Source organism: Squalius cephalus (assembly GCF_949319135.1).
Source record: "Squalius cephalus genome assembly, chromosome: 12".
NCBI lineage: Eukaryota > Metazoa > Chordata > Actinopteri > Cypriniformes > Leuciscidae > Squalius > Squalius cephalus.
In genome coordinates, this window is record NC_137133.1 from 29330628 (window position 1) to 29357499 (window position 26872).

The following is a 26872-nucleotide window of genomic DNA, read 5'->3' on the forward strand; positions in this document are numbered from 1 at the left end:
TTTTCAGTTATGGCTCCCAAGTTGTGGAACAGTCTTCCCCCTCATCTCCGGCTAGCTCAACAATAGAAATCTTTAAGTCTCAATTAAAAACGTGTCTTTTTAACTTAGCTTTTAGTTAAGGGTATTGTACATTGTAGATATAACTTATTTTCATTTAGTTTTGATTTAGTTTTATTTCTCTCTACACTGATCTCATTATACTGTTGTGTGAGGGGGTATGTCTAAGAGTGTGTAGTCATGCCTTCATCTGCTAGGCTTGATAAATATTTTTATACATGTATGTTTTACTGTTTTTAGTTAACTGTGAAGCACTTTGGGCAACAACGTTGCTAAATAAAAGTTGAACATGCCAAAGAAGACCCTCTGGAAAAAAAGATGGCTTGTCACAAGGTTAGATCTTCATTTCCACAAAGATTACTTGTAATTAGGTATTATCATACAAAACAGAACTAAGTAACAAAAGAGCAGGTATGAAGTTTTAGGTAATAATCAGATGTCTCCCATCTGTCTCCACAGAATGCTGCCATTTCATTGGCTTCTATCCCCATACACCATTGCAGAAGCTGCATTGATGTGCGGGTACTATCCAGGCAGACACGACCTGTAGAAGAAGACGCTGTGGAACAAAGATGGCTTGTCACAAGGTTAGATCTTCATTTACACAAAGATTACTTGTAATTATGTATCATAATTATGCAATTATTTGGCGTTGGAGGGCTTTAAGGTCTTTGGGAGGAGGATTTTTTCTGGGGTCAACCTCCATTCCTTTTACTGAGACAATGTGACCAAGGAACTTTAACTGTCGTTTAAAGAAATGACACTTCTTCATGTTAAGAGTAAGAGATGCCTGGTTGGGTCTCTGCAGTATAGTGTTCTGATGTTGTATGTGTTCATCTAATGATCGTGAATAGATCGTGAATATCATCTATATATAAAAAACACAATTTGCCTCTCAATTCTGCCAGAACCTTCTCCATTAGCCTCTGGAAGGGCTGCGGCATTCCTGAGCCTCTAGCCTCTGGTTGTGATGAATGTGTCAGTGATAACCCAAGGGCAGAGGCTGATAGAGGAACAAAGTTTATTGAAAAGGTAACACTGGAGTCTGCCGTCACGCAGACACAGTACTGGAGAAAACAAAAGTCAAAAACTTGGCTGGTCAACAGCGGTGGTCCCAGGGTAGAAAATGGTAGACAGCGAGGGAGACTCAATCCCCAGACCAGTAGCGGAGACTCACAGGTGCGATAAGGTGAAGATCATGGGCAGCAGGATAGCTGGGCAGAGAACAGAATTAACGTACCAGAGGATGTAGCGAGACAGGACAGGACAGGACAAGACAAGACAGGAGGTTCCAGAAGGCGATAGCGAGAGGATGGTCAACGTAGAAGGTACGAGTGCGAATCATTTGCAAACAATAATCTGAAACAGAAACTGATGCCCACGACCCCAGGGGAGGACGTCTAGTAATCTACGAACAGTATAGACAGGGGAGCCTTCGACAAGAAGGGGGGGAGGGAAGGGGGGGGGGGTTATACAAGACACATGGATAACAGGTTTTATACAAGACACATGGAACACGGGGTGGGCGCGCCGCAGATTGTGGGACAATTTGAGTTTGATGGCTACCGGGCTAAGGACCTTAACAATTGAAAAAGATCTGATGAAACGAGGTGCTAATTTACGGGAACAGGACTGAAGGGGTAAGTTTAGGGTGGAAAGCCAAACCTTCTGGCCGCAAACATATCTAGGGGCCTTGACGCGACGTCGATCGGCAGCCCGACGAGTGCGAATTTTGGAGTGACAAAGGGCAGTTCTAACTCTTCTCCAAGTGCATTTGCACCGCTGAATGAACGCTTACACTGAGGGAACGGGGGACTCGGCATCCTGAGATGGGAACAAAGGTGGTTGGTAACCGAGGCAACAATGAAACGGGGATAACCCTGTGGCGGACGAGGGTAGAGAATTATGGGCATACTCCGCCCACGGTAATTGCTCACACCATGACGAAGGATTCTGGAATGCCAGACTGCAGAGCATACGACCGAGAATCTGGTTAAATCTCCTCCTTGGTCTAAGCACTTTCTGAGGAGCCAAATTGATGCGAGAGGGCATCTGATTTAACGTTTCTTAGAACCGGGTCTGTAAGAAATGGTGAACTCGAAACGACCAAAAAAAAGTGCCCAGCGAGCCTGTCGGGCATTCAGCCTCTTAGCTGACCGAATGTATTCGAGGTTTCTATGGTCCGTCCAAACTATGAACGGACAGGTCGCCCCCTCCAACCACTGACGCCACTCCCCAAAAGCTAAACGAATAGCCAGCAATTCACGATTCCCCACGTCATAATTGCGTTCAGTGGTCGAGAGCCGATGAGAAAAGAACGCGCATGGATGAAGCTTATCGTCAAGCGGGGAGCGCTGCGAAAGCACCGCCCCCACGCCTACATCTGAAGCATCCACCTCGACGATGAATTGTCTTTTGGTGTCAGGGGTGATTAAAATCGGTGCGGTGGTGAAAAGAGTCTTGAGACGCTCAAAAGCGGTCACTTCGGACCAAGAAAAACGAGACTTGACCGAAGTGAGCGCTGTCAGGGGGGCGGCAACCCTTTTCTGAAATCTCTGATAAACCGGCGATAAAAATTGGCAAACCCCAGAAATCGTTGGAGCGCGACTCGGGAATCAGGAACTGGCCAATCTGTGACGACTCGTACCTTTGAGGGATCTATACTGATCTCCTCCTTGAACAGAGCATATTGAGCATACAGAGCATCTCCCAGACAGCCGTTCCCCACTCGTGCGCCCGTCCGGTCAGTAAAGAAACCACAAAGGCCACTCGGGTGCGGTCCTCAGCATAAGTGGTGGGCTGAAGGGAAAATTACAACCTCACATTGAGTTAAGAAGGAGCGACATTCAGTGGGTTCACCAGCGTAACACGGTGGGTTGTTGATCCTGGGTTCGGAGGAACTGTGGACTCTCTGGGAAGTGGGTGTTTCCAGACGAAAATGGTGAAAGCGCGTGGATAAATCCGTCACTTGTGCCGCCAGGCTCTCCACAGCATGTCAGGCATTAGAAATCTCGTCCTCGTGAGGTTGACAGAAGTTAGCCACTTTCGTTCCAAAACAGAGGATGAAATGTGTCGTAATATCCCAAGTGGACGCGTGGAAGTATGGCAGGCGATCGGGGTCAAAAGTCTTTAAATGAAAAGCGTGATTTTTAACCGTGTCAACACGCACCGTTTGTCCGTGTTAACGCGACAACACGTACAGCAGCCAATGAAATTGTTGTATTTGAGACTACATTTGCATATATGACGTGATGGTACGTTGGTATATATGAATACAATCATCAGACATCATGTTTATTCATAAAGGATGTCGTAATGGTATACTGGTATGCACGTATGCAAACATCAGACGTTATATTCATTCATGAGGATAATGCATTGGTACGTTGTGAGTGATGTCAGTATTCGCCATATGTTCTGTGTATCAATCATGATTCAATGCGGCAGTTGAATGCACATTTGATCCTTAGATAAAATGCTGTATTTCAATATATAATTTAAAGGCCTTATCAACAAGACAGCATTCACTTCTTCCATGCAGAGAATAGTCGATATTCTCTCTGTATTATGATTTGCCAAACTTCTCTTGTCTTCTAATCTTTTTCTCTCCTGAGTTCTGCCTATTCCTCTGAGCTGCTGCTCTGAAGTTTCACTTGCATGACTGAATTTATTTTTTAGCACTGTGCTTTCTGATGTCAGTGCTTTGTGGGAAGAATACCGCCGAGGGTCAAGAGCTTCATACATATTTGAATGTTATGGCTGTATGGCCCTTTTATTAGTATAGTTGTGTGTGTGAGGCTGGTGGGCGCTTCAATAGTATCCAGCATGGCCTCACTCCAAGCTCCCTGCTCCCCAGGCTAATATTTCTGAGGCTCACTGCCAGCGGTGTGACTCAGTCCAAGTATGACTAAATAAGGTAGTCCAGTTTATTCAAGAGAAGAAAATGCTAAATAAGCTGCTTAACCTCCACTATTTATGCCATCAGATAAAAATAGTTTTATTTGAGCACCATAGACTAATAGCCTACATATGATCAGGTCAGGGTAGATGGATGCCAAAAATATGTAACCACTGCACAGCAACCACTGATTTTTGACTGAGTGCATAGATGCAGTGAGTGTCAGTATGCATCATTTTGAATAGGCTTTAGACCAAGTGCATTAAACAAGCGAGACACTAGGTGGCAACTATTCACTTTGAGAGAAAATAACTTATTTCCAGCATATCAGTTTGTTTAAAAGGGATCCTGTTATTATTATTATTTTACATTTTAAACTTTCTTTAGTTTGCAATGTTGCAGTTTGATCATGAAAAAGGTCAGCAAAGTTAAAGTCCAGTCTACTCCAAAGGTGTTATTCTCTGTATGTGTGTGTTTATGTATATGTATTTCTCTTCCAGGAATGTACACGTCCCAGCATTCCTTATTTAAAAGGTTCCTGCCCAAGGCATAGGCCTATGCAAAAAAAAAGGGGCAAAGCCTGTTTGAGTTGCATTAGTAGTGTGTTGAAACGGTTAAAGGCAGGGTAGACGATTTGTTCCAGAAACCTTTTTTGTTATGCTGATTGAAAGTCTCTTCACATCCTGATAGCAATCAAAGGTGTTTTTTGAACATTCAAACATGAAAACCTTTTCTAGTAGACTCCAAAAACAAAATCAAGACTTTGAAAAGGGGCTAAATAGGTCCCCTTTTGTAGTATGAAAAAACTATGGAAGTCAATGGGGCCCATATCAACTGTTTGGTTACTGACATTCTTCAAAATATCTTCTTTTGTGTTCGCAGAAGAAAGAAACTCATACAGGTTTGGAACAACATGAGGGTGAGTAAATGATGAAAGAATTTTCATTTTTGGGTGAACCATCCCTTTAAGATTGTCAAAAGATTACGTTTAACTATCTTATTCAATTATTTATAATCTCTATCACCAGATTACTTATTTAATTGCTGCATTGACATAGCAAACATACAGCAAGGTAGAGATGCAGATCTTAAGTTTCCTAAAACATAGATAAAGGTTCTGGATCACAGCACAGATATTTAGGTCACAGGAGAATTTTGACGTTGTGTAAACGTTCCTTGTGTTAAACAGGCTGCAGCAAGCCCTTGACCAACATAAATGCAACAGGGTCAGATGTCACTGGTTTCAGAGATTTATTTTCTTGAAGAGACAGAGCACACTCTGAAGACATTTGCACATTTTTTTTTTTACACAGCAATGAGCTTAGCTTATATTACAGTGAACCACTACGTCACCAAGATATGGGAAGCCAAACAAACAAGAAAAAAAAAACAATGCAGCTACATTTAGTGTTCTTGTGCAAAATGTAACAAAACATAAAATATAAATATGAGTATGCGTATGACACCACTAGAAATTCCCACAATTTTTTGACCTCACAAATATGGCATAAAATGTAAAACGTGAAGGGCAAGAAGAAAGACTTGGTCAGTTTTGTTTGTTCTCTGTAATACAGCACCATCAACAGCAGGGGAAGCCCTACTTCCATGTTTTAGCTTGTGTAGGGAGAAAACACATCTGGCTTTAAGATTTAGTACAGAAAAAAAAATGCAATTTAGGGTGAATAGACCTGATTAAAGCTGCTGTAAGTGTTTTTTTATGCCATCAAATCCAATTCAAAAATAATTTTAGTTTCCAAACAAGTCGCCTTTTTCTTCCATTTTCCAGGTTATTTTCAGTTTAGTGCCATACCTGCACCATTGTGAGCGTTTTAAAAGCCGTGTATTAAAAAATATTTTTCCTAGCATTGCTTTATTATATTATTATTTATGTTTTAGGGTATTTAAGTATGTGTGTGTATATTCTATATGTATATATTCTTTTTTTCGAACACCTATTTCAGTGATATCTGACTGTCAGGTATTGTAGGCCTATTAAAAAAATCACTTACAGCAGCTATGATTTGATCTATTTCACTTTTCCTATCTATTTTAAGCGCGTTTAGGGAACTGTGGCTTTAGGACAGGGATTTGAGACCTTTTGTCCACTCTGTTCCTTTTTGCATTCTTAAAAGGTCATTTATTTAACAACAGCAAAATATATGACGGGTAAAAAAAAAAAAAAAACCAGTGTGGTGACATTTGGTTCGAGGCTTCTCAATAACCCATCTGCCTTTACTGTGTGACTGGAGTGCGTGGCGTTGACGTCCCGACCTGTAGGTCTGCCCTAGGTGTTCCTCGCCCCGGGCTAAATAAACAACGAATAATCACTGATTGCGTTTATGCTGGTGTCAGCACGTGGTTTCCATACTGACCAACAAATTAGTTTTTATCTCCAACGATATTTTGCTTTGAGCATTATCTCATTGTTTGGCGGTATGCAGGGATGGTTCATTTGCATGGCAAATAGTCATGCAAAACAACAATCACCTCTCTCAAACATGATGCGCTCAGACGAGTGGTGAATCAGCATTCAGAGGCATTGCATCGAGCGGCGCCCTCAGGCACTTTTCAAAGGAAGAACAACATTTCTTAAGGCTCTCGTGACAATCTGCAATGTTTGAACTTGCATGGAATGCTTGACATTTTTGGTCAACAGATGTGTAGATTAAGATCACAGTCTGTATTAATAAGAAAATACATTGTAGCTCTTACAAAAGCTCCCTTGCTGTTTGCAGCCCTTACTGATTTTTAAATACAAAAAGCAGTGCAGACTGTGTGTTAACAGGGAACTTGAAAACTTGCCACAAACCGGTGTTGACAGATTAATAATCTCCTTGAACTGGAGCCACTTCCTGAGAAAAACTTTGACACTCAATTAATTATTTTGGGCACTTGTGGATAGGGCTGGGTAAAAATATAGATTTTCCAATTAATCATGATCTTCATTTGAACAATTCTATGTGGATTCTTAATATCCCGTTTGTTCAGTGATAAAGTATTTGTACCGCGCTTCCCATCCTACAGATGGCACTGTGTTCAGCTAAAATGACTTCAAATCAACTCAATATTCAGTGACACGGCAACAAAACAAAAATCATATTTTTAATATCATAGTTAGCAATATTTTAAAATTCGCAATCTGTTTTGAATGTGATGCAATACAAATGATGGCAAGAAAAAAAAGTCTGGGGTTGCATGCAAAAATGTGTCCAGTGGGTGAATCACAAAGAAAATATTCTTATGAGTCGGGTCTTTCAACATAGTGCGACCAGTATAGAGTGATTTAGATGTCTGAATTCCCATGGGACCTGACTTGTGGGACTCCGGGAAAAATATATATAAAAATAAAATACAAGTTACTCAAATTTAGTTTATGTTTGAAGGTACAGAATGTTATTTGTCTACTGTGCAAAATGCTGCCAAATGCAACAAGGTGAGGTCTGAGGCGTTATATGTGTGTGTGGGAATTGGGGGGGGGGATTAGCCTGTGACACCGGAGAGGGACAGAATATTACTGGAATGGGACTAATCTGTACCTGGGGGATAAAACGTAAGATTTGTGAGCAGGAGCAGGAAAAAAAAAAAGTATTTTTTTTAGTGGGAGCGTAGCCTCCTTCCCAAAATGAATGACTCAAGTCAAAAATTTTAACTGAAATGTATCCCCAAATATATCGGAATCATATTAAATTGGATTGAAGTCCGGACTGAATTGAGAGCTTGTTAATTGTAATCAAGAATCGTAACCGAATTGGAAAATCTGTATCGATACCCAGCCCTACTTGGGCACAAAAACATAGACTTGAATTTAAGGAATGTCAATATGAAGAATTTAAGTATAAAAGAGCAGAGAATAAGACCATCCACCAAATTGGATAAATTAATTTGTTCTACTATAGGCACTCAGTATAAATGACATATTTAACAGTACATTAACATTATCTTAACAGGGTAAAAAAAATATTGAATATTGTTAGAATCCTAAAAATATAAATATATCTCAATAAACATTTTGTTGTTGATCTGATTGTTAGGCTTTACCATTATATATATATATATAACATTTAGTTTTTTGTTTCAAATAAGAAATGGTGCCTATAGGTGAGAAAAAAAAATTTCTTAACATTTTTCTGCAGCATCTAAAAACAAAATATTAAGACGATCATGAGTAAAAAAGCTGCAAGTGCTTTACACTTTTCCGTAACACAAGCATGTTGAAAAGAACGCACATAAAGGGAGTGTGGCTTTAAGATTCACCCGTTTGTTAAAGCGCTAGCTGCAAAGATCCTATTCACACATGTTCTGAACTAAAACACTGGCATTTACACTATATGTACAGCATCTACAAGTTTTACAAACATACACACTCGTTTAAAGGCCATTACGGCTGGTATTCTGTTTTAAGTTTTACAGTTTTCTTTTTTGGTGAGACGGGGGCGATCGGTTAGGATAGCTTTAGGGGGAACCCAGCGAGGTCTTGAACTGTAGTGCGGGCGAGAAGATCGAATCCTCTTACTCTAGTGGGCTTTAGGAGCTAGCATATGGGAAATAATGTCTATGAGGTGGTCTAGGCCGTAGAGGTAGCCGTCTTCCCTGTTACCCTCCATCCAGGTGGCCCTGTGGCACAGCTCCTGCCCCTCCGGCAATGGTGTGGTCTTCCCAAAGTCTATCATCCACACTTTTGCCTGCTCCCGTTTGTCATGGACGAATAATAGAGAACTGCCGATCACCTGAGCACGAGAGAGGGAAAGAGTTACATGTGCACAACACGGAAATGCGTTAAATGTCAGAGTCTGTTCCTTGGGTGTCGCATCTTTAAATGTTTCATCACAAATTCACTCGTAAAACTTGACACAACAGACACAAAGATCCTGTTTCCATCATATTTGTGCAGCAAACATACGCTCACTTATTAAACAGATAGTTGTGCATAACTGTGCCCTGTTTTCCACCAGACAGTTTGTTTTTGTTATCTATTAATGTGAATAAGCACGGCTCTGTGTTTGCATAGCCTGTTCTACCTCCTTGTATCACAATAAAGTTCTGACACTGGCAATGCATGAAGTTTATCTAGTGTATTTGTCTTTAAAGTCGATTAAAAGAGGTTGTGTAATGCTTTGCATACAACCAAGCAGCTCTTCTGGTTTCAAGCATCCAGTGTAAACAGTTAATTACTTCAGAGCTGGTCTTTGCATAGATGCTATTGTGTATTATACATTTTCCCCATTTTCACATGCTCTTATCACATGGGTGCGTAAAAGGTTGCATTTATTAATTCCACCATGGTCGTTGGTGTAACTAATGTGTCTTGAGATGATAAACAAAAGAGTGACTGTTTACCTCGTGCGTTTTGAAAAACGATGAAATTTCCAAAGTGTCCCTGATCTCTTTCAGACGGTTCAGATAGGAATGCTATGGGAAAAGAGATAAAGTGTAAGTAACAATAAAACCATAAAAATACCCACAAATGTAGTGTCACAAATACTTTTTCAGAATAATATTGGATGCATGTGATAAAAAAGCTATAATGTAATGAGAAAATAAGCCTTTTTCTTTAAATCTGCATATAAATTTCATAATTGTATATTTATATATACACAGGTATAGTTTATTTTGTAAAAAAAAAATTAAGACAATATCAAGATTGGTTTGAACCTTTTTTTGAAGAGTTATTTAAAAGTGGCGCCTCTACAATAATGTTCTATTATGTTAGCTTTAGTTAATTGCTATAGTGAAGTATTAAAAAATATATACTTTTCTTGCATTTATTAATATTGTTAATTTCTACACATCCGAATACACTTTTAATATTTAAAATTGTTAAAATTAACATTATTTAATATATGTAACAGACATTAATTATCAAAGTGCAATATTTTATTTATAAATTGACATGAACATAGATGAATAAATTGCAATAAAATGTTGTTCATTTAGTTTATGATACCTTATGCATTAACTAATGTTAATTCATAAATTAACCTTATTCTGAAGTTCTGATTATATATATATATATATATATATATATATATATATATATATATATATATATATATATATATGCGCAATAAATAGAAAAACAAAACATTTCTAAGGTTGAATTTAGTTGCATCCCCGATTTCAAGTATATATTTGGATGCTAAACAGAGATTTAAACCATATGAGTCAAGACTTATTATCAGGAATTATTAGTGTCCGATAATCAGATCATACAGTACTACCACCACACTCGGTTCTAATTCATGCCAAAATAATTGCATTAATTCAGCATTTAAATCAGAGGATGTTAATTGTGGAAATAAAAGCAAGTTTATCTGGCAAATCTAAAGCACATTTATCAGATGAATCACAGAGCATGTAAGTGAATAGGGATGCACATCAAGCTTCAGGACACACTGTGGACAAACATTGGGTTAAATAAATAGGACAAGTTCTTTGGAACTGTTTGTCTATAAGGCTTAACTTTCAGGAAACACCCCTGTTACAACATGGAAATCCTCCCATGTAATGTCATTTCTTTGTGCAAGTTGCAAACATCCTATTAATATTTCAAACAGTAAGATTGAATTTACAGTACTTTAATGTCACAAGAATACACAGTCGTGTGTCAACAACTGCATTATGCAAAGCGCTGTGTATTTGCAAGTGTGTATTTCTCTGTATTATAATCAAGTTTGTGTGCATCTTAAAGAGTGGTTTTCCCTGACAGCCGGTGAGCTTTCGCTGGTTTCAATCTATAACTCTGAAGGGACTGCACCACACAAAGGAAACCCTTAGGTTCACAAACCACCCTGGGGGGTAAATGAGAGAGTTTGGCTCCACCTGTCACTCACTTCCCCTCCTTGTGCCTCAGGAGACTTTGAAATCGTCAGAAGGCCCTAGAGCACGTAAACACACGAGCGCAGACTTACCAGGATGTTCTCGTTTCCTTTGACGAAGTCTTGGAAGGCCTCAGTCACTTGTTCTCGCGTTTTGGTCTTTTTAAAGTCCCTGTTTACTGTTCCGTCCTCATTCTGTAGAAGGGAAAGGGAAGATGAATTCATTGTGCCGATCAAAAAAACAAACCAAAAAATTATATACTGTATATATATATATATATATAATATATATATATGTATACACTGCCGTTCTAAAGTTTGGGATCGGTAAGATCTTATATGTTTTTAAAAGAAGTCTCTTATGCTATTTATGATTAAAAATACAAACAAAAAAACAGTAATATAGTTAAATATTATGACAATTTAAAATATCTGTTTTCTATTTGAATATATTTTAAAACATAATGTAACATAATGATTTTAAACCACTGGACTGAACTGAGTGCTTTTGCCACATAATTAGGCTTGGACGGTGAAATACACATACTTACATCTTTGCAAGTTACTCGTAAACAGTCGTTTATGTTAAGTGAATGTAAAGAGTTGAGAAAGAAAACACATGTGTAACTGTATTGGATCTGTGTTTTCGGTCTTAAAGTGACAGCAGCCTAATATACCTGCTGTCGTCTGTGTCATTGATGTTAATCAAATAAGAATTTATGCATTTAATAAGAATAAATGTATATTTAATTTACACAGTGAAGACTATGCAGTGTTTTTTATACATTTGATTATTTTATACAATTTATGTAGTATTTATTACAGTATTTCTAGAGTTTGAAGTTTTTCAGTTAGGTCTATTTAATTTGTGTCTTTGTTGTAGGTTGTTGTCCTATTGCTTGTAATTAGTTTCTTTGTTCTTATTTTATCACTGACTGTTGTCTTCTGTAAGCTTGAGAGTTTTTTTTGTTTGTTTTTTTTTTACTTAGGCTATTATTACTATTTTTTTGGATAGTGATATGAAATTTCAATAGTATAAATTTTTTTAAAATAATAAAATCCTAATTTAAAGCAATAAAAATTACTATATCGAGATACATATATCATTGAAATAACAATACTTAAATCGTGATTCGTGATATAAGATTTTGGTCATATCGCCAAGACGCCAACCCCAAGTCTACCTGTTATTCCCCCATCCACAAAAATAGCAAAAGAGGGGGAGAACCTGCCCTTTGTGCTAACGGAAAAGTGCCAAATGAGAACCTATACTTCCCTATTCATGCAGGACATCTGCAGAGCTCTCATTAACGAAGATTTATTTTGGAAAATCATGACAGAGACCGAACATAAGCTTTCTAATCTCCTCTTGCTTGTCTTAATGGAATCACGGCCGCCTGGTTTGGCTTAATTAGCTGAATGTTTTTAAACTTGTATTAAGTCTTTTTGACATTTTCCATGAGGGTGTATTTACATTATTAGTGCGGTGTATCTAGGCCGGAATTACAGAACTGAAATCATGTTGTGAGAGCTGCAGCCTGTCACTGACTGATGTTGAGCTCAAAGAACGTGCCACAAACAGGCTGTGTGTGTGACAGAAACATTCAGTCACAATCAACCTCTTGAAAAAGGCCAATCCTGCCCCCTCACCTGAGTGTGAGGTTCGGGATCTAATTAAAACGGTACCGTGATTTCTCAGATAAAACAGCACTGCGCTTCCAGGATCCCTTTTGTTAACTCATGATTAAAGTTAAGCTCAATGAACAACATTGTTGTGGCATAATGTTCATTCTCAATTATTTCGTCTCGTCCCTATTTTTCTTTAAAGGGGGGGTGAAATGCTATTTCATGCATACTGAGTTTTTTACACTGGTAAAGAGTTGGATTCCCATGCTAAACATGGACAAAGTTTCAAAAACTAAGTTGTACGTTTGAAGGAGTATTTTTGTTCCAAAAATACTCCTTCCGGTTTGTCACAAGTTTCGGAAAGTTTTTTTCGAGTATGGCTCTGTCTTACGTAAGATAGGGCGGAATTTCCTTATATGGGTCCTAAGGGCACTTCTCCGGTAAGATCGCGGCCGCGCGCGCACTCGTAGACTAGAGCAAGAGAGTGAAAGCAGTTCGCCATCAAAGCGCCCTGCCCGGCTTTTGGGAAGTCAGTGTCACCAAAGAAGTGTGTTTTTGGTTGCCAGGGCAAGACAACCCTGCACAGATTCCCAAAGAACCCAGCGTTAAGGAACCCGTGGATGGAGTTTGTTTTCCTGAGCATAAACGGAGGTTGTGTAAGACTGTTGTTCCCTGCATTTCGACGATGATTGTTTTATAAACAAAGCCCAGATCTACGGATTGGCAGATCGTCTAATGCTTAAGGATCGAGCAGTCACAATGATAAAGGTTCGCGGTCGTGCGTTGGAACCGGACGGTGAGTAAAACTGTTTGTTGAACAAATGTCTCTGTGTGTTGTCACTAGCTTGGCGCGTTAGCACAGCTAAGCTTCGCCCACAGGGCCCGCCCCCAGCCGCTCGGTTTTTTCCGGAAAGACTCGGTACAGCCTATCTTTCTGTTAAAAATTTAATTAAACAAAATACTTTTTGGAGATATGAAGGATGCAATATTACTCTATAGGTACTCAAGATTAACAGGAGATTGAGTGAAAATGAGCATTTCACCCCCCCTTTAAAAAAAGCAAAAGTCAAGGGTACAGTGAGGCACTTACTATGCAAATAAATGAGGCCAATTTATGAAGAATTTAAAAGCAGAAATAGAAAGCTTATCATTTTATAAAAGAACTTGTATTACAGTCATTCTTGTGTATTTTACAGTAATTTTAGGGATTATAATGTTTTGTTGTCATGGCAATGAAGTAAAACTGAATATAACATTACATAGAAAAGGTTAGTAAGCAATATAAATTCATGTGTGGAAGCTTGTGTATTATTTGAGCTGTTTAAATCATAAGTTTTGCAGTCATTTTTGGGATTATGATTTTTGATTATGGCAACTAAGTCAAATTAATATCATGTTAACATATTAAGCATATTATGTCTCGTGGCTATAATTTTTAAACAGTGAGTATTTTAACGTTTATTAATTGGATTTATTTACTTCCATTGGAATTGCCTCACTATAACCTAGATCTTTGCTTTTTTTAAGATATTTTTTTAATCAGTATTTTGCCACATGTGCTATCAATTGTAATCAACTTGTTTTGAACCTGGAATATTCCTTTTAACTCAAGTACTTAAAATGAATAAGGCAGTATTTGGCACACGTGGTAAACACTAGATACGTTTACATGGACACCTTTTGTATTAACATGAACGCTAAATAAAGTGATGAGCGCATTTATATATCACGAGCTTCAAATTAGAATATATTTTTTGACATGCGCCCATTGCACGAATATAGTTTCCCACTCTTTGTGCATACTTGTGTCTAGTACACACACTGAGAAAACAACTTCATTTCAACCTTTCAGTTGAGACGAGTGTAATGATGAAAACATGTCTTTAAAGCCTTTGTGAGCGAACGTCTCACCTTGATGCCCTCGATACGGAAGCCTAGCGTGGCGGTGGAGCTGATGGTTTCCCTCCACTGCATGTAGCGAGGCTTAGTGACCGCTTTCTGTTCTTGCTCCTTTGCCGTGGGGGCATCGGGATCCACCTCGATCATCTTCTGGTACATGTCAGATCTCAAGCTAGGCTTCTTCCTGGCTTTCGTCAACTCCTCTTCCAGATACGTCCTGCAAGAGGGGAGAAAAATGACCCACTGGCTCAGTTTCTGTCATTTAACTTGTTGCTTGTGTTGCCTCATCAATCATATTCTGCTGAAATTTGTAGTGCCAACTAAAGTGTATTTAGTCTTATTAGCTAATGGCATGATAACTAAATAAATATTTATTCTCCAACTTGACTTTTCTTGGAAAACACTCCCTTAGAAACTGAGAAGCGCACTGAATGTGTGTGAATCTGAAAGCATCACATTGTTTTGTTTGGCCAGGCCAGCAAGGATTCTGTTAATATCCTGACCATCTGGTTATCTCTATATTTGTCCATGGCTGCTGCCATGTTTCGGTCAGGCTTGCAACAGCAAACAGAACAGTCCCGGGAACAACAAAGATGAGAAAGTTGAAATGTGAGAGTAGGGAAAAAAGTGATGAGCGATGGACGATGTGTTTCATGGTCTCCCTGCACCAGCCGCAAACATGCACCGCTATCTTTCACCAGATTAGATGACAGAGCTGCTCTGCTGCGAAATCTCTAGGGAGTGAGGTCCTTGTTCAAGCTCTCTGGTGCTTGGAATGTATAACATCTGTACAAATAATGGGTCAATGGAACTATTAATTTTAAAATAACATGCAAGATTTTCAGCAGTGGACATGCTGTTGCATAAGTGGAAGATAAGAAAAGATGAAGATTCCGTTTTTGCAGGGAGGGGAATTTTTGCCGTACTTTATTCTGATTAGTGATTTATAGATGAATTTATTTATTTCTTGCTCTCTCTCTCTCTCTCTCTCTCTCTATTTCTTATATTATACACAAGAGACAAGAAACTATTTTCGATTTGAATTTTGAACTCTTTCAAACAGGATAGAAGAACTTGTAAAACATTCTAGATAGTATAGTTTATGAATAATACTTTACTATTTATTCTTATACTATTATAGAGTATTCATGTTCTCAAATTGAATTAGCTTTTTTAATGTTCAGTTTACTTTTTTAACTATTAGTTTTATACATTTTTAGTTTGTTTTAATAATTTTGTGCTTTTGTCATGTTTATTAGTTTTTTATATTCTATTTAGCTTTAATTCATTTTTATTACTTAATTTATTTCAGTTAGTTGCCAACGCAGCATTTGTAATTTTCATTTAAGTTTTTTAAGTTAAATTTAGGTTAGGTCTTTTTTTATATATCTACTGTAATTCATTATATTCATAATATTTTAATAGTATTTTATTTTATTTCAGCTTTATTTCAATTAATGAAAACGATTTATATTAGTTTTAGTTCTAATACAATATACTGTATCTAAACTAGAAAAAGTAAGTTAAGTTTCAAGGTTATATACAGTCAAAGAGCATTACTGAATGGTTGCTAAGGTGTTGCTGGACAGTTGTCAATGTGTTCTTGGTTGTTGCTATGAGGTTAATGAGGTATTCTTTGTGGGTGCTGAAAGGTGTTGTGAGTTTTTTCTTGGTAAATGTTTGCAGGGGTGTACTGGTTTTGTGGAGTATTATAGAATGTAGAGTGCTATATTGTTGCTAGGTTATTCTGGGTCAGATTTAGGTGGTCTCTAGGTGGTTAATATGGTGTTATTGATCTTTTCGAGGGTTGTAGATAGATTTCTGTGAAGTAAAAGGTTAGGTGAGGCAGTGTAGCAGCAAAGTGGTCAAATCTCAGTAACTGACCTGACGCCCATCTTGCAGTCCATGACACAGGGTAGGTCAAAGTCTGCCAGCAAGTCCTCCATCTGATTGTACCTCTCTCCATCCTTCTCTACATCTCCATGGTAGGCGGGAACATAGGGCTTTAGCACATCTCTCATTAGCCTATCGAGACATTGCTGCTCACACTCACAGTGTTTCTTCAGGATGCGGCCGTTAGCTCCAGCTTTGAAATTGCCTAAGGAGAGCAGAGAGAGACAAATGGCAATGCATTGCATTCTCAGCATTACCACAAGGGATATGTAGCAAGAATTCTTTCAAATATAAAGCAATTTACATGCACTGTTTTGAATGTATTAACTGGCTTAGATTCATGAAAACTATGGCTCATTTTTTAGGCCTACCTGCATGGCCAGCCAGTTGGATCCAAGGGTACTTCTTCTTGAAGGACATAACAAATGGTGACCAGTGCACCATGTTCTTGATCTTCTTCCATGATTTATGCTGTTCAATGACAAAAAGAGAACAAGATGAGTCCCCATTTAAAGTCATGAAATCAAAATTGGCTCGGATATACCTCACAAAAGGGAAGAAAAGACTATTTCAACTTCCAACTTTGTAATAAAACTAAAACAGTGATAACAGGGTATTTTAAACAACATTTTCAAGCTCTTTTATAATTATCATGCATGCAGTTTTTATGACATTGTGTTATTTGAGAGTGTAAATTGAATATATATACTTTTAAAAATTATTTTTTCACTACAAGTGGAATATATAATTGTATCATGGTTTTTGTTCAAAAATATTAAGCAGCACAACTGTTTCAAAATTGATAGCATCAACAATCATAGCATATTAGAATGATCAAGAAAATTCAGAGTTGCCATCACAGGAATAAATTACATTTGTTAACTTGTAATAATATATAAAATATTACTACATATATATATATATATATATATATATATATATATATATATATATATATATATATATTGCCCATGTTATTTTGAATAAGTAATTACTTATATAATGACATTTGGCAGGTGGGGTTCATTTTCCTACAACAAAACCCAGACTTGCACAACATGCGGGAAAATAAACAAACAGGTCTTTTGCATGTATTTACATACGTTTGCTGGCACTCCTACAGTGGTCAGTGCTGATATCATTGTTTACACAGCATAGTAAATTTATATACAAACATACAATCAGATATCGCACATAAACAAATGCCGAATATGTGCAGTTGCATTTATTTTTCCGGGTTTGTTTTCCTGCCATTTCACCTGGAACCATCTCAAAATGTTCTTGCTCTATTTGGACATACTCGCTCCCTGCAGAAAACTCTGTTTTCTAGTTCGAGAAAAGCTGCTCTGTTGAGCCATTACACTGTTATTCCACTTCACTAAATGTCCTTGAGTGAGAACTCTTTAACTCTCCATGTTGGCATGGTAAACACATTCTTCATTCTGCTCTCAGTGATAGATTAGGGGTTTCCTCGGGTGACCAGGGAAACCTCTCTCCCCCCAAGCACATTTTGAGCCAGCTCTCCCAGGAAGAGTACTTCAATGCTAGACATGCTATGACCACAAATCAGCCCCCTTCCCAATCTAGAGAACCTGTCTGGCCAACAAACACAAGCCACAGAGTGAATTCAAAATATGTTGAGAGGTGCTTTGTCATGCATTAAAAACGGGCAAGCTGTCAACAGATTCGACCATGAAAAAACGCTTACTATCAATCAAGGGTTATAAAATGCATTAAAATCAGAATTAAATTACAGTGATTTATCAGTTGACAGCTTTTTCTTCCTTGCTATTACATCATTAAAGGAATAAAATTCTGTTTTTATTTATTAATTCAGCTACATGTGGTTTCAATCCTTTGTGACACAGAATGTGAAATTCTCATATTATGAATGTGAATGTAGAGCTCTAAAATGACACACACAAAACACTTATCTTTGAAAACAAAGTTATCTTTAAAAAACTTCTGCATTATATTTTAGGTCTTCTGAAACCATGTGATAGCTGTGTGACAAAAATGTAAGCCTTTTTTTTTTTTTTACTGAAAATCCTCCTCTAGTAAACCTACAGTATAACTGCTGTGACCTTAAGAACTGAATCAGTCTTTTTAATAAAATCATTCAGATCAGTTTTATGAAGCGAATCAAATGATTCATTGAAAAGATTTAGCTAAATGAATGTTAAATGATTTGTTCACAGACTGGATGTCAATTCTTCTGTAATGCAAAGGAGAACTAGAGTGGATGTCAAGATCTTTAGTGAATACATTTTAATCCGTTCCACATGCAAAACTATCACATGGCTTCATGAGAACACTTTTACAGTTTTAGGGTGTTTTTTGTCATTTTGGAGCTTGACACACATGTACATACAGTTGATAACATATGAGAATGCCAGTTTGATACAACATGAGGGTGAGTAAATGAAGAATTTCTCCCTGTAGCGTCTATGCCGAAAAGGTCTGATTTAATTTAGTCTAGAAAGAGGCCCATAAAAGGTATGAACCATCATCTGAGAGCAGCAAGAGTTTTATCTGTCACATGAAGGTTGTCCTGTTCTGCTCCAGTGGAGGAAAACCGTTCCTCCCACCCTTAAGATGCTGTTAGAGAGGGGTCGAGAGCTGTAAGGGCTGGTTTGCTTTGTGTGTGTCCCCTCCATGTCCCCTATCCTCACCCCTAGAGACAATTGTGGAAACTCAGTGATCCAGGGGTCGCCATCGTTGCTTGAGAAAGTAGAAGGCTGATGTTAATAAGATTGTAGCTATAAGTGTGTGAAGGTTGATGAGCCATTTCATAAATGTCCAAAAAGCGAAAACAAGAATTCACATGCCGTATCTGAATACGGTGCTAAGTTATAAACATTTTAAACTTTCTATTATTACAATAATTATTGTTAATATTATTATTTAAAAAAAAAAAAAAAAGTGAGCAGTCTTAATTTTAAAAGACTCTTCTTTTTTACAAATTGCTTACATGTGTCTGCTGACTAGAAGCAACATTGTGCAACAGTGGAATAGATATGGATGTAGAGGATATGCATGCCATAGATGTAGCAGCTATAAAGAATATTGCAGATGTCATGTTAATTTTTTCTTTCCTTTTTTTATCCATATGGATATGGATGTAGAGAATATACATGTGATTAATGCAGCCGAAATAAAGAATATTGCAGGTGAGGTTTTTATTTGTATTTTTATAATCAAACTATTTTTTATAAAATATTAAATGTTTTAGTATTTTCTACTTTTAGGTTTAAGTAAACATTTAATTAAAAAAAAATGAGCAAGGAGACAATTCTGTCATTTAGCAGTTTGTTTTCAATATTCTGACATCAGCTAAATCATTGGTTCATTTAATTCCGTCGCAAAGTTTTGCATTCAGATAATATACTTAAAAAGGACACCTTAAATATTTTTCAAAAATTTGATCATTATTTATTATTTTATTATTTAAAAAACTAATAAAAATCAAACAAGTGATTTACGAAAATTACTTAACAGTTTTTTTTTTTCAGCAGATTAGCTAAGATTACTGTGACTGAGGAGAGAGGTCTGATCTGTTAAATAAAACAATATAGCTACAGTATGCAGAGGTTCTGGTTAATATTTAAGCATTTGACATGAAACAGATGCTGATGGTGTGCTGTGGTTTGGGCCACTGCAGAAAGCACTTAAAAACCCAAGGATTGAAGGACAGGTAGTGTTTGCCAGACATTAAGATCTGAAGACCACAGGGTCCTAGTGTACCTCCTGATTGACTACACAAATTAAAGTTCAGTGGAAAGACAAAGTGGATCTGAGAGAAATTTCTATAGTGAGGTAAATATTCAGGATGTGGGAAAACAAAACAAATGGAAAACTCGCTGGAAGAGATGGGAGTTGTAGAGTTAATTAAAGAGCAACAGTCATGTCAAAATGCCCACTGTGTAAAACAAGCTCTAGATCATAAAGACTTCTAAATGTGTCTGACACACAGACTTTCACAGCTTATTTGCTTCCATGAAAAATTGTGAGATTTATGGTTGTAAAAACAACTAAATCTCATGTGGCTTTAAGCCAATAGCAGAGTTTTTAAAGCATTTTCTGCTGTGGTTTTTGGGGAAAATATGCAAAAAATTGTTACACTGAGCTATACTGCACTCTTATTCATAGATGAAAGCATAGTCAAATTAGTCAAAAATATTTAATAACTGAACACTCAAAGGGCCAGAATGTGATTTTACAGTTCAACTACAGAGAAATTGAAGTAAACCAGAATCTATTACCTGTAACACTTTGAGCACCGAGATGATTGACGTAGCACAAAAAACCAGCACGGGGGCGATAAAATCCCAGATGTGCGTGATGAAAGATGACATGGTAAAAATCGGTAAAATCATACACTAGTGTGCTGCGTGCAATCACAACGTAAGCTGGAATTTGAGTGAAGGAAAGTGCAGGGTAATGTGGATTTCTCATTTGTTTCCATACAAAGCATTCAAAAGCACAAATGGCCCATGCAAATATGCTGGCAGGCCAAGCTCAATGTGAAGAGACCACATTAAAACTCTATGGCATGCCTGCGAAGGCCACGAGCAATGCAAATGTTCAGTGTTCTTTAAACTCACCTGTAATTCTAAGAGTTTGGGATAACATGAGAAACAGCTTATACTGTATAACACCTGTCCGTGATTTTGGTTCAAAGATTATATCTGAAACCCTCGAAAACAAACTGCATTGCTCTGTCGCATCTGCACTGTAACAATTTTTTTAAGTTTTAGCTCTTAAAAAAAGGTGCCAGTTTAATTCTTTTTAGTCTATGTTTTAAGTAAAATTAACTTGATACTGCTTTTGCTCTTTTAATGTGACTAAATGGGTTTCATGCGTAGGTGTCGATAATGGGTCTGTGGTGTGTTAGTCAAGAGGGTCAGCCATCTGAATGTTTATAATATCTATAAATAACTAAAGGACAGTGTCACCAGTGTTTTCAGACTGAGATGAGGTCAGCACCTTGTTTTGACATCACCAAAGTGATTTGTGAGAAACTGACTTCCTTTTCCCGAAACGGGATGATGAATGAAATATTTTTGTGAGTATTGCAGACCGATGATGAGAAAGTTTTTCAAAGATTTTCATTACAGATTTTGACTGGAAATTACAGAAATCTAATCATAATTTTAAAGGAATAGTTCCCCCAAACATTGTTATCACTCACCTCTGTGTCATTTTAAAATTGTATAACTTTCAGTCTACGGTGGAACAACCCGGGTGAGTGAATGATGACAATTTTCATTTTTAGGCTTAAGATTTCATCATACATAAGAGATTACATCAATCACAATGTATTTTAGGAGGTTAAATTTTACCGCTAGGAGGTAAATTTGTTTTGAAATCCTGAATCGTGCTAAGGTTTGATGCAAAATACGAATTTACGAATCTGGTAAACAAGCCTCTCTAGACAGGGTAGCTTGCATTCAGATTAGACAGGGTCTGATATTTGCATGCAGAAACACATTTGCATGGATTAGTTTGTGGTTGGAGAAATACTTAAAGGGTTAGTTCACCCAAAAAAAAAACAAAAAAAATCTGTCATTTACTGATCCCTCTGGCAACCCTTTTCCATGCAATTACAATGAATGATAACTAAAATCTTTGAACATCAAAAAGGATGCAAAAGCATGGCAAGCATCATGAAAGTATCATAAATGTGGTCCATATGTGTTATATTCAAATACTTTGATAGTAGTGAATAACATTTACATTTAGCAGACGCTTTTGTCCAAAGCGACTTACAATTTAGGACTAAGTTAAGCGAGTCATCGTGAAGAGGCAAAAATAACGCAAGAAGTGCTCAAAATACAAAGTTCAGGCATTGTTCAGAGTAGCATAAGCCCGATAAGGGAGAATTATAGGAAAGGAATTTTTTTTTTTTTTTTATGAGGTTAAGTGCTCACGGAAGAGATGAGTTTTCAGTTGTCTTTTGAATGTTATTCTGCATTCCGGATGAGGGTGGGGAGAGCATTCCACCAGCATGGAACCGTGAATGAGAATGTTCTGGAAAGTGATTTTGTGGCTCTCTGTGATGGAACCACAAGCCGTCGCTCATTGACTGATCGTAGACTTCTGGTAGGGATGTAGACTCGTAGGAGCGAGTGAAAGTAGGAGGGAGCTGACCCTGTGATAGAATAAGTTATTAATCTTTCCCTTGGATCATTTAGTTAAACTCAATAACTGAATCAGTCTGATATCTGAAAGAACCTTTAAGACCAGTTTTGTGAACCATATGACCTGATTCACTGAAATAATCAGATTCAAAAGAATAATTCATTCTCAAATTGGACACTGCTGCTTGTTACATGGATTCTCAGGACTGCTGGTTTCACACAAAGCTATCATACAGTACTATCATACAGCTTCAGAAGAATTGAAATATACTTTTATAATATTTTAATGGTGCTTTTTATGGTTCTTCAAATCTTTTTTTTATTCCAGGGAAGAAAAAACGTCATGAGGATGAGTATGATGGCAGAATAATCCTTTTTGGGTGAACTGTTCTTTTTTTGTTTTAGTGTTTTAGTAAGAATTTTAAAATCAACAGATGTAATGAACAGATGAGAAAAAAAATGAGGTTAAAAATTCAGGTGTGCTTATACTCACACTTTCTTTAGAGCATTACTCATTACAAGATTTCTTTCCAATGGAATGTATTTGCTGCATGAATCGGGCAATCAATTTTACATTCTGAATGTATTGCAGTTCATTCCCTGGATTGCTTTGCTCATTTTATCATAAGCGTGTCAAAAAAAACTGAATATTGAAAATGTGTTAAAAGAGAAAACTCTTTCAAGTTTGTGTGGTGAAAACTGACATCTTTAATAGTATTTGATTGCACGCACAACAGGGTCAAAAGGAGAACTAAAGGTAAGCGACCTCCACTCTGATGATAAGTGCAACATCATCTCAAAACCACAAAAGTTTCCGACGGCAATGCACCCTGGGAAACACCAAGCGCCAATGAGTTCAAGTAGATGTTTGCATGCACTGCAGCACTAGAAGACTATCAAGTCATGCTTATTTTACCGAAGACCACAGATTGTTGCTCTGTAAACATCAACCCGCAATAACAATCAAAGCAAAGCCTCTGAACAAAGTAGACATAATACTGCGTAATCTCACAGTGAGCCTAATAACAAGACTTGAGAGTTTTGCAGTCTTGCCTTTCTGGAATACCAGAAAAATAAACTGTCCCATAGAGGACGTAAAAGCAACCGCTCATTTAGCCCTCCCTCCCATCTCAAACTCTTCTCCCTTCGCTATTGTATAGAGCCACTATCAATGGCTCAGGGTTTTGTTAATTTGGGCAGCGGAAGCAGGAGCGCCATATCACGAGGGGAGCACTCCGTGGCGCTGGGTCGTGCCATTGTTCTGATAAGGCCAGGGTGAGCTATATCGAGCACAAGGAAAGGGATGCCGCTCTTAACAGCATCTCCTTGACCTCACGGGTGTTGTTGAAGTTTCCACTGAGCACTGAGGGAGGAAGTGGCTTTTAACCCCTCGAGAGGAACCTCTCTGCGAGACAGGAAAGTGCATAGGGCTCTGAGACAGTATTTTCCACATCTGCAAGCAATACTCAGCAACATAGCCAAAGACTGGGTGTTATTTTCTGGAGGCCTCACAGCCACCATTCCCCTTAAGCACCTAAATCCATCCGTGGTCAATGTAGCCAGCCTTACCACATGCTATGACATGTTTTCTGTGTGTATATATATATATATATATTGACTACATTGACCACGGATACGTACAAGCATACATGTATATTCTAATGAATAAAAAGTAAAAAAAAATTACATTTAAAAAAAGAAGCAAATGTTTTAAAAATAGAAATCTTTTGTAACAACAATATACACTACTGGTCAGTAATTTGGGGTCAGTAAATTTTTTTTTTTTTTTTTTTAAATAAATCAATACTTTTATTCAGCAAGGATGTGTTAAATTGATAAAAAGTGATAGTAAAGAAGATTTATATTATTAGAATTTTTTTTTTTTTTTTGAATAAATGCAGTTCTTTTTAACCTTTTACAGTGAGGAAAATAAGTATTTGAACACCCTGCTATTTTGCAAGTTCTCCCACTTGGAAATCATGGAGGGGTCTGAAATTGTCATCGTAGGTGCATGTCCACTGTGAGATACATAATCTAAAAAAAAAAATCCAGAAATCACAATATATGATTTTTTAACTATTTATTTGTATGATACAGCTTTGAACACCTGTCTATCAGCTAGAATTCTGACCCTCAAAGACCTGTTAGTCTGCCTTTAAAATGTCCATCTCCACTCCATTTATTATCCTAAATTAGATGCACCTGTTTGAGGTTGTTAGCTGCATAAAGACACCTGTCCACCCCATACAATCAGTAAGAATCCAACTACTAACATGGCCAAGACCAAAGAGCTGTCCAAAGACACTAGAGACAAAATTGTACACCTCCACAAGGCTGGAAAGGGCTACGGGGAAATTGCCAAGCAGCTTGGTGAAAAAAGGTCCACTGTTGGAGCAATCATTAGAAAATGGAAGAAGCTAAACATGACTGTCAATCTCCCTCGGACTGGGGCTCCATGCAAGATCTCAACTTGTGGGGTCTCAATGATCCTAAGAAAGGTGAGAAATCAGCCCAGAACTACACGGGAGGAGCTGGTCAATGACCTGAAAAGAGCTGGGACCACCGTTTCCAAGGTTACTGTTGGTAATACACTAAGATGTCATGGTTTGAAATCATGCATGGCACGGAAGGTTCCCCTGCTTAAACCAGCACATGTCAAAAGTCTTAAGTTTGCCAATGACCATTTGGATGATCCAGAGGAGTCATGGGAGAAAGTCATGTGGTCAGATGAGACCAAAATTGAAATTTTTGGTCATAATTCCACTAAACGTGTTTGGAGGAAGAAGAATGATGAGTACCATCCCAAGAACACCATCCCTACTGTGAAGCATGGGGGTGGTAGCATCATGCTTTGGGGGTGTTTTTCTGCACATGGGACAGGGCGACTGCACTGTATTAAGGAGAGAATGACTGGGGCCATGTATTGCGAGATTTTGGGGAACAACCTCCTTCCCTCAGTTAGAGCATTGAAGATGGGTCGAGGCTGGGTCTTCCAACATGACAATGACCCGAAGCACACAGCCAGTATAACCAAGGAGTGGCTCTGTAAGAAGCATATCAAGGTTCTGGCGTGGCCTAGCTAGTCTCCAGACCTAAACCCAATAGAGAATCTTTGGAGGGAGCTCAAACTCCGTGTTTCTCAGCAACAGCCCAGAAACCTGACTGATCTAGAGAAGATCTGTGTGGAGGAGTGGGCCAAAATCCCTCCTGCAGTGTGTGCAAACCTGGTGATAATCAAGTATAATAAGAAGTATAATAAATTGAAAACCAATTATTTTAAATTGTAATAATATATCACAATATTAAAAAAATTTTGATCAAATAAATGCAGGCTTGATGAGCAGAAGAAACATTAAAAATAGTAATGTGTCCAAGCTTTTGGCCTGTACTGTATATATTTTTTATTTCTTAGTATATATCTATTATTCTTTTTGTGCTTTTGTGAACTTAAATCTCGACTCGCTCCGGTTATCCAAATATCAGTATACAGTATGTGGTTGGTCACCAAAAATTATACAATGTAAAATGGAAGTATAGTCTACTTTATAGTGGAAGAATAGTCTACATTAGCTCATGTACATGTTTAAATAGAATGAACTTAAGTTGTGACAAGATGCCAAAGAGTTGTATCATTATCAAGTATCATTAGCTCATTTGAACTAAATTGAACTCTTTTTGAGTGTACAATAATTTTTCCATTTTCATTTTCAATTACAAGCCTGGCAAAGACATGAGGATGGTTGTTTTGCTTTAAGCTAGACATCTTCAGGTATGTATTTGTACTTATTGTTCATTCATTTTTGAGTGTCAAATGTCACCTAGATTAAATGGCACTTGAAATGATGTGACATGCTTAAGCGTAGTGCTTTCTTACGGGAAAAGGTAAGACATTTAGGATATGCATCCATATCTTGAAAATCCTGAGCTACAAGTTTCCATTGGCAAGTCAGGTACATGTCTAAATTCCAGCAGACCATGTCTGTTCAGAAAAACATGCATGAAAAAATGGGTCAAGAAATTGGGTACAGCTAGACTCGTTAATACTCTTAGAGGATATTAGGATATACAGCTCAACAGCTCATCATGTCAGATAGTGTTATTTATCATGAATTCCTCTTTGACAGTTGAGAACGAAACCGTCATGTTCCTTGACACTCCCGCCCTTTCAAAGTATGTCATAGCTGTTCCTGCTTGTCCTGAAACCGGTCTTTTCTCATCAATGACAGGAGAGTTCTTTCACAGAAGTGAGACCTCCCATTAAATTGCCGTTTTACTGCACCCTATGTACACAAAGGTGTAAAGCTGCTATAAGACGCTAAGTAGAAATTTGTATTATTTGCTCCTTGTGGGATTCATTGAAATAAAATACACCCTCTTCTTTACATATTTCCTTGTTTGAAGATGACGTATAATGGAGTAGGGGTGGGTCTGCTATGCAAGAGAAAATGTACACGACATAATTAATAGCTCTGCCCAGAAACATAGTGAGCTGTCTACTGCTTACATAGGGAGCTTATTAAATAGGAAGCGTCTTAATTGGCATA

At 37.6% G+C, this 26872-nt stretch overlaps 1 protein-coding gene and 1 long non-coding RNA gene across 2 annotated transcripts in view; one reads left to right on the plus strand and one right to left on the minus strand.

Annotated features, from left to right (window-relative positions):
- The first annotated feature begins 339 nt into the window (after window positions 1–339).
- Window positions 340–26872, plus strand: part of LOC307168135 — a 35755-nt gene continuing 9222 nt past the window's right edge. Inside the window, exons 1-2 of the long non-coding RNA XR_013822901.1 lie at window positions 340–390; window positions 517–644. This is a non-coding gene — a long non-coding RNA (uncharacterized lncRNA). The remainder of the gene's footprint in view (window positions 391–516; window positions 645–26872) is intronic.
- Window positions 7004–26872, minus strand: part of itpkb (inositol-trisphosphate 3-kinase B) — a 32525-nt gene continuing 12656 nt past the window's right edge. Inside the window, exons 3-8 of the mRNA XM_079887772.1 lie at window positions 16560–16659; window positions 16180–16393; window positions 14308–14512; window positions 10864–10965; window positions 9293–9364; window positions 7004–8682 (exon numbers count right to left, since the gene is read on the minus strand). Coding sequence (XP_079743898.1) covers window positions 8470–8682; window positions 9293–9364; window positions 10864–10965; window positions 14308–14512; window positions 16180–16393; window positions 16560–16659 — 906 coding nt within the window. The 3' untranslated portion in view covers window positions 7004–8469. The remainder of the gene's footprint in view (window positions 8683–9292; window positions 9365–10863; window positions 10966–14307; window positions 14513–16179; window positions 16394–16559; window positions 16660–26872) is intronic.